The sequence below is a fragment of the Phacochoerus africanus genome, chromosome 2 (assembly GCF_016906955.1).
Source record: "Phacochoerus africanus isolate WHEZ1 chromosome 2, ROS_Pafr_v1, whole genome shotgun sequence".
Taxonomy (NCBI): Eukaryota; Metazoa; Chordata; class Mammalia; order Artiodactyla; family Suidae; genus Phacochoerus; species Phacochoerus africanus.
The window spans coordinates 128,844,180-128,857,494 of NC_062545.1; the positions used below are offsets into that span (position 1 = coordinate 128,844,180).

General features: G+C 38.9%; 1 protein-coding gene across 3 annotated transcripts in view; it reads left to right on the top strand.

Moving 5' to 3' along the window:
* Positions 1-13,315, top strand: part of SPG11 (SPG11 vesicle trafficking associated, spatacsin) — a 101,915-nt gene that overhangs the window by 13,370 nt on the left and 75,230 nt on the right. For all 3 annotated transcript variants that reach the window (XM_047766478.1, XM_047766480.1, XM_047766479.1), the window contains exons 7-10: positions 1,219-1,364; positions 6,931-7,063; positions 10,106-10,261; positions 10,593-10,768. In XM_047766478.1, the coding sequence (XP_047622434.1) occupies positions 1,219-1,364; positions 6,931-7,063; positions 10,106-10,261; positions 10,593-10,768 (611 nt within the window). The remainder of the gene's footprint in view (positions 1-1,218; positions 1,365-6,930; positions 7,064-10,105; positions 10,262-10,592; positions 10,769-13,315) is intronic.

Genomic DNA, 13,315 nt, shown 5'->3' on the forward strand with positions numbered 1-13,315 from the left:
GGATTCTTAACCTGGTATGGTACAGGAGAGCTCCCTGAGATGTTCAGTTTGTAATTAAGTTCATTTCATTTCTGCTCAGCTGAATGCTGAAATACTGAGTCAGAAAGTGTTTAAGAGTAGGTAGGCTGGTTTTAACCCAGGGAGTCTTTCATGGGACTTCAGTCACTTCACATAAATGTTGTAAGGTGGCAGCTCGTGAGCTATGTATGAACTCAAATTTATTTTGCTTGGCTTGCACTTCATAGAGTTTTTAAAACAATTTTATTTATTATAAACATGTAAAATTAGAGGATTTCACACAAAATCTGGATTTCCAGTTGTTACTGAAAAATCAGAAGATTTGGCACCCTTAGCCCCATTCCTGCACAGTAATTTATGGATTAGAGCTGGATTTCAGTGCTCTTAGATGGGCCACTTTCTTTCAGGTTAGGTTTTCTTGCACTACTCTTCCCACCTGCTTAGCCCTTGTAGGCATTTGGGTTTGTTATGTCAGGTATATATTGGTTTAGCATATATGTCATAATCTCCTATAAAGGTACTGAGTGTTCTGATAGAACTAACCATGTGTTTCTTCTTCAGTATCACAGGTTTTTTTGTTTTGTTTTGTCTTTTCTAGGGCCGCACCCACGGCGTATGGAGGTTCCCAGGCTAGGGGTCTAATCAGAGCTGTTGCTGCCAGTCTGTGCCACAAGCGCAGCAATGTGGGATCCGAGCCACGTCTGTGACATACACCACAGCTCACGGCAACGCCGGATCCTTAACCCATTGAGCAAGGCCAGGGATTCTGCAACCTTGTGGTTCCTAGTTGGATTTATTAACCACTGAGCCACAACAGGAACTCCCCCACTTTAGTAATCATATTTTTCTGTGTGTTGAGAGCATTGCTATTACTTGTTTTCTTTTAGTAAATCAGAAATGTGGTATCTTGGTAAATAGTTAAAGGTTCCAGGTATTGATTGTGCAAGATAGTACAGTTGTATTATTTAATAGGATGCATTGCTCTTAGGAGAACTTGCCTTGTGGTTAGTGTCTATAAAATAACATTCTTTGAAAAATCATGGTGTATTTGTTAATTAAGGTCATATTAGTTACTGGTATTCAATAATATATTTGCAATTACAGTGGTGAAGTATTGAGTAATTAGAAATTAATTCCTATTATAATCCTAAAGCCTAAGTCCTAACAATTTATCAAAGCAAATTTTGGTTTCTCTTACAGAAAATGGACTCTCTCTGGTTTTGTTTGGTTTGACTCAGGAGGAGTTTTTAAATAGACTAATGATCCATGGAAGTGCCAGCACTGTGGACTCACTTTGCCATCTCAATGGTTGGGGGAGGTGCTCCATCCCCATACATGCCCTAGAGGTAACAGATTTAAATGTCTGTAGAACTTTGCTTGATTATTTTGTTATCTACTCTCATTTGATTAAAAATTTAGAAAATTCATCTAACCTAGCAGTGAAAGATCTGTAGTCTCTACCCATCCATTTTCTTAGTTTTGGCTATTTCATTATCCTAATTCTGCTTAGCAGTTTACCCTTTTTGGCTTTAAAAGATCTAAGATCATAATAAACACTATTTAAGACAGAAAATATTTTAATACATGGAGGCAAAAATAAGCTGATGAGAATAAATAACATGGAAATAAGCTATGGACAGCTCTTATTCCTACTTTACTGTTCCTACTCTTCTAACCCAGCTGTAGTAGTGACATAACCTGAATTTATATGGCATTTTATAGTTCATAAACACTCTTTTCTATGCATTCTCTAAATTATCCTAAAATAATCACATGAGATGGGTTGGGTAGTTTTTATTCATTTCATTTTACAGATGAAAAACCTAAGGTTCAGAATGGTTGAGTGAGTGGCCCACAGCCATACTAATAAGGCAGGAGCTAGAATCAAAGTTGGGCACTTTGTCCTATACCACACAGGCATGAAAGGTAGAAAACTGGAAGTTAATAATATTGGGTGCCAGTCTGTTTTGTTTTGTTTTTAAAACCCAGTTCCCACAGCATATCAAAGTTCCCAAGCCAGGGATTGAATCTGAGCTGCAGCTACATCAATGCTGGATCCTTTAACCCACTGTGCTGGGCTGGGGAGTGAACCTATACCTCTGCATCAACCTGAGCCATTGCCAACAAATTTCAAACCTACTCTGCCAGTCTGTTTTTTTAATAACAGCTTTATTGAGATACAATTCACAAACTGTAAAATTTGTCCATCTAATGTACAACTCAGTGGTTTTTAGTATGTTTGGAGTTATAAAACCATTCCCACTATCAAATTCCAGAACATTTTTATCACCCCAAAAGAGAAACAGCACACGTATTAGCAGTCATTCCCAAATCTTCATAATTTCCAAACACTGATTTTTCTGTCTCTGTATTTGCCTATTCTGTACATTTCATTTCAATGGAATTATAAAATATGTGGTCTTTTCATGACTGGCTTCTTTCATTGATGGCGTTTCCCTTTTGGCTATCATGAATTATCCTTCTGTGAATAGCGGTGTTCTAGTTTTTGTGTCACCATCTGTTTTCATTTCTTTCTGGTATATACCTGGCAGTGGAATTACAAAGTCATTTAACTTTTTGAAGAACCATTAAACTTTTCCACAGTGGTTGCACTATTTTACATTCCTGCCAGCAGCAATATATGGGAGTTCCTATAGCTCCATATCCTTACCAGTACTTGTTACTGTCCATTTTTTTTTTTTTTTAATCATGGCCATCCTTTTATCTGTAAAGTCAAATTGAAGTGGTATCTCATTGTGACTTTGACTTGCATTTTCCTAGTGACTCATGTGTTCAACTTTCATGTGCTTACTGGCTATTTGGAAAAATGTCTTCTTAAATTCTTTGTCTTATGTGTAATTGGGTTATTTGTCTTTATTGTTGCATTCTAAGAGTACTTTATATATTCTGGATACTAGACCCTTATGAGATATATGATTTGCAAATATTTTCTCCTGTTCTATGGGATGTCTTTTTTTTTTTGTCTTTTTGCCTTTTCTAGGGCCATACCCGTGGCATATGGAGGTTCCCAGGCTAGGGGTCTAATCGGAGCTGTAGCTGCCAAGCCTACGCCAGAGCCACAGCAACACGGGATCTGAGCCATGTCTGCAAGCTACACCACAGCTCATAGTGGTGATCCTTAACCCACTGAGCAAGGCCAGGGATCAAACCCTCAACCTCATGGTTCTTAGTCGGATTTGTTAACCACTGAGCCATGACGGGAACTCCTATGGGTTGTCTTTTTATCTTTCTTTTTTCTTTTTTTCCCCGGTCCATACCCATGGCATGGGGAAGCTCCCAGGCCAAGGATCAAACCTGCACCACAGAAGCAACCTGAACCACTGCAGTGACAGTGCTGGATCCTTAACCTGCTTTGCCACAAGCAAATTCTGTCTTTTTACACCCCCTCCTGTTTTTTCCTTTTTAGGGCCAAACCTACAGCTTATGGAAGTTCCCAGGTTAAGGGTTGAATTAGAGCTGCTGCTGCCAGCCTATACCACAGCCACAGCAGGATCCAAGCCTCATCTGTGACCTACACCATAGCACAAGGCCAGCCCAGATCATTAATCCACTTAGTGAGGCCAGGAATTGAACCCACATCCTCATGGATACTAGTCAGTTTCATTACTGCTGAGCCACAATGGCAAGTCCCATTCCCATTTTGATGGTATCCTTTGAAGCACAAAAATTTTTAATTCTAATGAAATTGGCTTACCTGGGGTGGGTGGGTGTGTGTGTGTGTGTGTGTCACTTGTTCTTTTGGTGTCATATGTAAGAAATCAGTGCCTATTGTGAGGTCATGAAGATTTACTCTTTAAAAGAATTTTAGCGCTAACATTTAGATCTTTGATGCATTTTGATTAATTTTTGTGTGTGGTAAGTGGAAGGGACCCAATCTCATTCTTTTGTATGTGGATATTCAGTTGTTCCAGGATCATTTGTTGAAAAGCTTACCTTTATGTTCTGTAAAATATTATTGTAGAAAATTTGAGTAATGGGGCAAAAATAAAATTAGTGTCTTATAAATCTATTATCCAGAAATAATGATGCTTACTCTTAGGTTTTTTCCCTATAGTTACTTTTCCTAAATATTCTTAATAATTGAGTATTATTAATTTTTTATCAACCTATAGGTAAATACTGTTATTTATTTCTAGTCTATAGATGAGGGAACACAGAGGTTAGGAATTCTAATTCAGATATACTTGGACAGTAAGTAGTAGTGCCAGGACTTGAACTCAGGCAGTGCTACTGTGAAGCCTCTGCCTTTGTACATTGTGTGTGCCTATGATGAGTTTAATTACAGCATTGGTGTGGTATTACAGCATGGTAGTTTTGGCCTTAGTCTCCTCTCAAATACAGATGAGCAAATTTGTTGAGAGTCACTTATAGCCTATAAAGTACTCAGTTTTTATAAAATGTTCCATGTGCCTGAAAACTGAATGTGTATTTTCTAGTTGTCACAATGGTGCTTTTATCAGAAGTTGTTAGAATTTTCCTACTTTCCTCAATTTCTCTTTCTCTCTCTCTCTCTTTTTTTAGTGGGCACACTTACAGCATATGGAAGTTCCTGGGGCAGAAATTGAATCTGAGCCAGAGTGGCAGCAATGCTAGATCCTTTAACCCACTGCCCTTGGATGGGGATCAAACCCAAGCCTCCGCATCAACCTGAGCCACTGCAGTCAGATTTTTTTTTTTTTTTTGTCTTTTTGCTATTTCTTTGGGCCGCTCCTGGGGCATATGGAGCTTCCCAGGCTAGGGGTGGAATCAGAGCTGTAGCCACTGGCCTACGCCAGAGCCACAGCAACGCGGGATCCGAGCCGCGTCTGCAACCTACACCACAGCTCATGGCAATGCCAGATCCTTAAACCACTGAGCAAGGGCAGGGACCGAACCTGCAACCTCATGGTTCCTAGTCGGATTTGTTAACCACTGCGCCACGACGGGAACTCCCTTTCGGTCCTTTTTTGACTGCCCTCACAGCATTTGGAGTTCAGGAATCAGATCCCAGCTGCAGTTGCAACCTACACTCCAGCTGTAACAATGCAGGATCCTTAACCCACTGTGTGGGGCTGGGGATCAAAACCTGCGTCCCAGGGCTCCAAAGTCGATCCTGTTGCCCCACAATGGGAACTCCTGCAGTCAGATTCTTAACCCACTGCACCATAGCAGGAACTCCTTTTTTCAATTTCTTAAAATCTCTCTGAGTCTTTGGATAATTTCTTTATATCACTCAATTTACTAATTCTCTTTTTGGCTATGTCTAATCTGGTACTAAATACATCTACTGAGTACTTAGTTTAAATTTCTATATTTCTTATTTCTAAAATTACTATTTTAAAGTGTTATTTTGAAATTACCTCTTCGCCCTTCACCAACTGTTAACATTTTGCCACATTTATTTTGACTGTATGTGTAGTTCTTGTTTTTCATGAACTATTTGAAAGTCGAAAACTTGAGAAGTCTTCATCCTAAGCACTTTAGCATACATCACCTGAGAGTATTGACAATCTTACTTAATCAATGTAATTCAGTTTTTTTTAATCTCGTCACCCAGTGCAAAGGCATAGTTTGTTTATGGGCTCCCTCTAGTGGCAGTAATTTTTCTAGTTCATCCTCTTTTGGAGATTGTCAAGTAACTCTCACCAATACCTCTCACCCGGCCTGCCTGGCCTAACACCCAGAACTTTAGCTCATTGTTTCTTCAAGTGTGGTCCCCAGATCAGCAGTATCACAATTACCTGGGAATTTATCAAATTTTTAGGCCCTGCCTTAGATTTAGGGAATCAGAATCTGTGGGGACAGGGCTCAGCAATCCACATTTTAACAAGCTCACCAGGTGATTCTTAGGCACATTTTTCTAGGCTAGGAGTGGCAAACTTTCTGTCAAGGGCCAAGAAATAACTATTTTAGATTTTCTAGACAAATTTCTGTTATAGTTACTCAGATACGTCATTTTAGCCATTGACAGTATGTAAATGAACAGCTGTGACTGTTTTCCTATAAAACTTCTTTTACAAAGACAAGCAGGGGCTGATTTTTTGGTTGGTGGCCCCTGTTTTTCAGCCCCTGCTTCAGACCATCAGACATTTGCAGATACATTTGGGCAATAGCAATTAGCTTTAGAGATTTACTTTTCTGGGTTTATCTTTCTGCTTGTTTTTATCTTCTGAAGATTTTTCTCACTTTTCTTTTCAGTTCAGCTGGGCATTTAAAGATATATTTTATAAACACACATATAATTGACCCTTGATTAAAATAGGTTTGAGCCACACAGGTCCACTTCTATAATTTTTTTTCCATAGTAAATACTACACAATCTAAGTTTGTTGAATATGTGAATGTGGAACCTGTAATGCAGAGGGATGATGGTAAAGTTATATGCTGGTTTTCCACTGCACAAGAGGGTTGGCATACCTAACCTAAGTTGTTCAAGGGTCAGCTCTGTGTGTGTGTGTATCTGTGATATTTAAATATTCTATATAGAAATTTTCCTCAGATGCCTAATTAAAAATGGGAGTATTTTTACCCTGCTTTTTCAGTTTAACTTTGTATTATACTACTTTAACATTTTAATTCAAAAAGACTATAACTTAACTGTGAGGGTGATTCCCCAGGTACCTAACTTTGAATGGTTTTAGAATTACAGAATGGTAAGAGCTGGAAGTGTTTGCTCATCTAACTTCCTATTTCTGCTGAAGCAGAAACTGATGTTCAGAATGGTTACAGAGACTTGCCCCAGGTCACAATGTCATTGTCAGAATTCTCACTTGAACTCAGGTATTCCTGCACCATAAGAGAGCCTTGTGTCTCTTTCCGTGTCAGCACATTAAGTTCTAAAGTTTAAAAAACAAAAATCTGTACTGGTGTTTTTTTCTATTGTAATTTTTTGCTGATTTTCTCCCATTTCAGGCAGGTATAGAAAATCGTCAGCTGGACACAGTAGATTTCTTCTTGAAAAGCAAGGAAAATCTTTTGAATCCATCCTCAAAATCTTCTGTACCTGATCAGTTTGATCACTTTCCATCCCACTTGTATTTAAAACGTAAGTAGAATAAATACTTCTGAAGTTTTATTTATCATTTTACCTTCTTAATCACCTTCAAATTATTGTTGTGCTTTCTGATGAGTTATTTCCTTGTCAGGACACAGTCATAACATTTTGTATACTTTCGGGAATCTTAAGAATGTTGTGAGAATCTATAAGTGTTCTCGTTGTATGTTGGGTTAAATACTATAGTACATATCTTGCACTATACTTTGTATTTTTAGTATGCAAGGAAGAGATGAACATTCAAATTCAAGAGAATTTTATCCAAAAGAAAATAACATTCATTTGTAGAATTTTCCACCCTTGCTACTGTCTGAGATGTTTAGTGACAGTGCAGCTGGCTGAGTTGGGAATTGGGACTTGTTATAAGAATTTTCAGCCTGACTCTCCTGCTTTTTTATCATATTACCAGCACTTCTTTTCAAGACTATGGCTTTTGTTTTTAATAAATGGGAGCTCTACTTTTATTCCTGGACCAGGCAGTCATGGAAATCCTCTCTTTAGAGGAATAGGATAATAAAATGTTTTCATTTGTACATAAAATTTTATAATCTGCTATTTTTTTCACTTGATAATGTAGACATCTTTCTTGATAATAATAGAAGTATTTGTATATAGTGGCGTAGAAGTTCATTGTATGGGCTGTACCATAATTTACCCAGTGAAACTCCTATTACACATTTAGGTTGATTTCAGTTTTTACTATTATTGGCAGTGTGCCATAAGTGCTGTGTGTGTATGTATAGTTTTACATATATACAATGATTGGGATTAATTTCTAGATGTGAAATTCACAGGTCAAAGAGACACACAGTTTACATTCTTCAATGTTTTGATAAATTATCCTCTAGAAAAGTTTTACCAATTTGTGCTCCTAGGTGCAGAAAATGACAACCTACTTTTTCCATCAGTGTAATGTTAGTTCTCACTGACAAGGTGAATTAGAAATTTTCTTTTTAAAAATCATTCTCTTATTTTGAGTGCAGAGTTTGGTCTCCTCCTTTCTGAAATGCTAACTTTTCTTATGCTCCATTTGTTTTTCTAAGTCTGTTGAATTTGTAGAGAAAGGCCTCGTTTGTGGTGTTGAGGGCGTCTCCATCAGCAGTTACATGGTCATAACTCACTTCTACTGTTTGGTTGTCAAGGATTTCTCTTCACTGTACTCTCACCTGCACTGCCCTACCCTCAAGGGTAGGGATGGTTTTGGAAACAAGAAGCGTAGGACTAGCTTTACCTGCTCTTTCAGGGTAAAACCTGTGTTTCCTTCCCATCATTCTCATATAGATGCTGTTCTAGAGGTGGGGCTAATAGCTAAGGTCAACAGGAATCATATTTTTGCAGAGGATTCAAGGGCCTACATCCCTGCTTTCACCTGCGTTGATTAAAAGAATAATTTTGGAATAAGACAAACTTAAGTTCAAATTTTGTCTGTGCCACTTACTTTCAAATTGGCTTGGACAAGTTATTTATCCTCTCTAAACCTCACTTTCCTCATCTGTGGAAAGAGGGCCATAACACTTACCTCTCAGGTTATTGAAGGGAACAAGTGAAATAGCATTTATAAAACACTAAGTACAATACTTAAAATATATTAGGTGGTCAGAAAAATCATAGTGATTAATAATTCCAGTAAATAATGGCTAGTAGTAAGTAGTCGCTAAAATTTTTGTAAGCTTTTTGAGATGAAGACATTGGTCCTTGTCCTGTGTTTTAAGATATTACAGAATGATACATTTTTAAATGATTTTTATTTTTTCCTTTATAGCTGGTTTACAGTGTTCCATGAATTTTCTACTCTGTAGCAAAGTGACCCAGTCACACGCACACACATATTCTTTTTCTCACATTATCCTCCATCATGTTCTATCACAAGTCTATCACATGTTCTATCCCTGTACTATACAGCAGGATCTCATTGCTTATCCACTCCAAATGCAAAAGTTTTCATCTATTAACCCCAAGCTCCTTGTCAGTCCCTTTCCCTCCCCCTCCCTCTTGGCAATCACAAGTCTGTTTTCCAAGTCCATGCATTACTTTTGTTTTTTTGGGTTTTTTTAGGGCCACACCTGTGACATATGGAGGTTCCCAGGTTAGGGGTCAAATCAGAGCTGTAGCTGCCGGCCTACGCCAGAGCCACAGCAATGCCAGATCCAAGCTGCATCTGCAACCTATACCACAGTTCATGGCAACACCGGATCTTTAACCCATTGAGCAAGGCCAGGGATTGAACCTACAACCTCATGGTTCCTAGTCAGATTTGTTTCTGCTGTGCCATGACAGGAACTTCCCATGCATTACTTTTCTGTGGAAAGGTTCATTTGTGCTGTATATTAGATTCTAGATATAAGTGTTATCATAGGGTATTTGTTTTTCTCTTTATGACTTCTCTTAGTATGAGAGTCTCTAGTTACATTCATGTTTTTGCAAAGGCATTATTTTGTTCTTTTTTATGGCTAAGTAGTATTCCATTGTGTATATATACCACATCTTTTTTTTTTTTTTTTGTCTTTTATGGCTTCATCTACAGCATGTGGGAGTTCCCAGGTTAGGGGTCTAATTGGAGCTGTAGCCACTGGCCTATACCACAGCCACAGCAATGAGGGATCTGAGCCACATCTACAACCTACACCATAGGTCACAGCAAAGTCAGCTCCTTAACCCACTGAGCAAGGCCAGGGATCAAACCCGTGTCCTCACGGATGTTAGTCGGGTTCGTTAACCACTGAGCCACGACGGGAACTCTAGTACCACATCTTCTTAATCCATTCCTCTGTTGATGAACATTGTTTCCATGTCTTGGCTATTGTGAATTGTGCTGCAGTGAACATACAGGTGCATATATCTTTTTCAGGGAAAGTTTTGTCTGGATATATGCCCAAGAGTGGGATTGCTGGATCATATGGTAGTTCTACATTTAATTTTCTGAGGTACCTCCATACTGCTTCCCATAGTGGTTGTACCAGGGTGATATTTTTGAATAGGTTAATTTTATTGGGAGTGTCCTGGTGTTCTTCATGTTTGTTTCTTTTTCCTCAGATGTGGAAGAGCTGACACCAGCATTGGATTTACTTTGCTCAGCAATTAGAGAAAATGATTCTGAAACCCAAAGCAAACACTTTTCAGAACAATTGCTTAATCTTACACTGTCTTTCCTTAACAAACAAATAAAGGAACTTTTTATTCACAATGAAGGTAAGAACAGCAGCATAGAAGTGGGTAATTATCCCATTCTTCTGTCAGGACAGAGATATAAGTAGTCCTGTTGTGTGAGAGGGCATAAGCTAGCGTACCATTTTCGGAGGTTGGGTACAGTCAGTGTGTAATTGAACATAGAGATAACTTGTACATTAGAAAAAGCTCAATGATTATTTTGTTTGACTTGAAAACACTGAGTTTGAATTTTGCCATTTTGTGAACTTCTTTATCATTGTAATAGCTCATGGTATGTTCTCTCTCTCCACACACACACACAAACACACACACATTTATATATGTGAAACTGGCACATTGGTGTTTTCTATAGAGCTAGATGAACATCTACAGAAAGGAGTGAACATTTTCACCAGCTACATTAATGAACTTCGAACCTTCCTGATAAAGTTTCCTTGGAAGCTAACGGATGCTGTAGATGAATATGATGTAAAAGAAAATGTCCCCAAAGTAAAGGAGAGCAATATATGGGAGGAACTCAGCGTTGAGGTAAATATGAGTAACTGTCACTTCTTTTATTTGCCAGATTCAGAGGATCTAAAAAAACATAGAAGAAACAGAATTTAGAATCTGTGCCCTTGTGATTCAGAATCTTTGGCAAGGGTTTTCAGGATTTGTAGATTTTTGAATCTCTAGGTACAACTCCAAATTTGTCTACAAGTTTCATTTATTTAATACAGAACACAGATAGGCACCCTTTTTATGCCTGATCTGCCCATTTGGATCCAATGACAAATACCCAACCTCAAACTCATTGTGAAGTGTCACTCCTTCAATGTTTAGGGCCTGCAATTTGGACTAATGCATTCTGCCTGCCCTTTGAACAAATCAAATTGCTGCTGGTGATTTGATTTTTTTTTAAATTAATTAATTATTTTGCTTTTTAGGGCCGCACCCGTGGCACATGGAGATTCCCAGGCTAGGGGTCCAATCAGAGCTATAGCTGCCAGCCTACGCCGCAGCCACAGCAACGCCAGATCCAAGCTGCATCTGCGACCTACACCACAGCTAATAGCAACGCCAGATCCTTAACCCACTGAGTGAGGCCAGGGATCGAACCCAGAACCTCATGGTTCCTAGTCGGATTCATTTCCACTGTGCCATGGCAGAAACTCCTGGTGATTTGATTTTAGGAAAGTTTTATCTTATGACATTGCTTGGAAGTATATTCAATTTGAGTCCTATCTCAGATTCTAGTTAAGATATTTTGCCAGTTAAATTTGCTGTACTCATCTACTTGCCTTTCTTATAGTAGAAATTAATATATGATGCCTTCTTTCTGACTTGGAACTGGAAGAATTCCTCCACCAGTCAGAGAATGTTGACATTGGAAAGACAAGAGCCAAAATAGCTTAACCCAGATAATGAGAATTGATAGGGTTTGAGATTGAGATTCCGTGAGGTCTGTAGGACTGCTGTTCTTGGGGTAGAAGGGTAAGGAGGTACCTGGTATGACTGCATTTTTTTTGTCTCTTAATCATTCTCTAGTCAAAAAAAATTACTGGATTTGGAGTTCCAATTGTGGCATAACGGAAACAAATTGGACTAGGAACCATGAGGTTTCGGGTTCGATCTCTGGCCTCGCTCAGTGGATTAAGGATCTGGCATTGCCATGAGCTGTGGTGTAGGTCACAGACGTGGCTCCAATCTGATGTTGCTGTGGCTGTGGCTCCGATTGGACCCCTAGCCTGGGAACCTCCATATGCCGCAGGGGCGGCCCTAGAAAAGACAAAAAAAAAAAGAAAAAAAGAAATAAAATAAAATTGGATACAGAGTTTGAATTCCCATTGTGGCTTAGTGGATTTTCCTTCGATTCTTTTAGGCTGCTCTCTTCCAGTCTTCTTAACAGGTTTCATTTCCTGTTTCCCTCCTTTAATGTGCTCCAAGGCCTCATCCATGGTCATCTGCTCTTTTTACTTATTGGTTTTTTTTTTTTTTTTTTAAATTAGGGCCACACCCACAGCATATGGAGGTTCCTAGGCTAGGGGTCTAATCGGAGCTATAGCTGTCGGCCTACATCACAACCACAGCAACGCCAGATCTGAGCTGCATTGGCAACCTTATGGTTCCTAGTTGGATTCATTTCCACTGTGCCACGACGGGAACTCCTGCAGGCCACTGTGATAAAAGCTGTGGACCCTGTCTCTAAAAACATTCATATGAATGTGTGGATGTTCTTCCTATTATATAAATGACCCTTGCTTTTAAGATCCTAAGTTTCGGGATAAAATCCATCTCTCACACACAATACCCTTTATGGTGGAGACTCTGCTTTTCTTTCAAGTCTCTTCTGCTACTCTCTCTAGCTCTTTCTCCAGTTATATTAAGTAATTTGGAGTTCTTTCAAGGCTTGGTACTGTTCCTTGCCTTTATGCCTCTGCACATAATATTCACTCTTTTTGGAAGACATTCTTTTCTCAGTAAATGTATGTAATTCTTGTCTGTAAAACTTTTATTTATTTCATCAATCATCTTTACTAGGAAACCTTTTTTTTTATTCCTCTTATTTAGCTTTTTATTTTTTTTCTTTTTGACTGTACCCACAACATGCAGGCCCCTTAATCACTAGACCACCAGGGAACTCCCTCATCCCTCTTATTTATTTATTTTTTTGCTTTTCAGGGCCGCACCTGTGGCATATGGAGGTTCCCAGGCTAGAGGTCGAATCAGAGCTGTAGGTGCTGGCCTATGCTACCAGCCACAGCAGCGCAGGATCCAAGCCGAGTCTGTAGCCTACACCACAGCTTGAGGCAATGCCAGGTCCTTAACCTGCTGAGCGAGGCCAGGGATTAAACCTGCAACTTCATGGTTACTAGTCAGATTCATTTCCACTGTACCACAGTGGGAACTCCATTCCTCTTATTTAGATGTTCTTTTCTGGATCCTCCTTTCTGGAAACCTAGAATACCTGTATCTTCACCCTTATCATGCAGTACTATAATCAGTGCTTTATTTACATTTCGTCATTAGTCTAAAAGCTCCTGGAGAGCAGAGTCCAGTTTATATCCTGCATGAAATCTGGTAGTAGATTTTCAG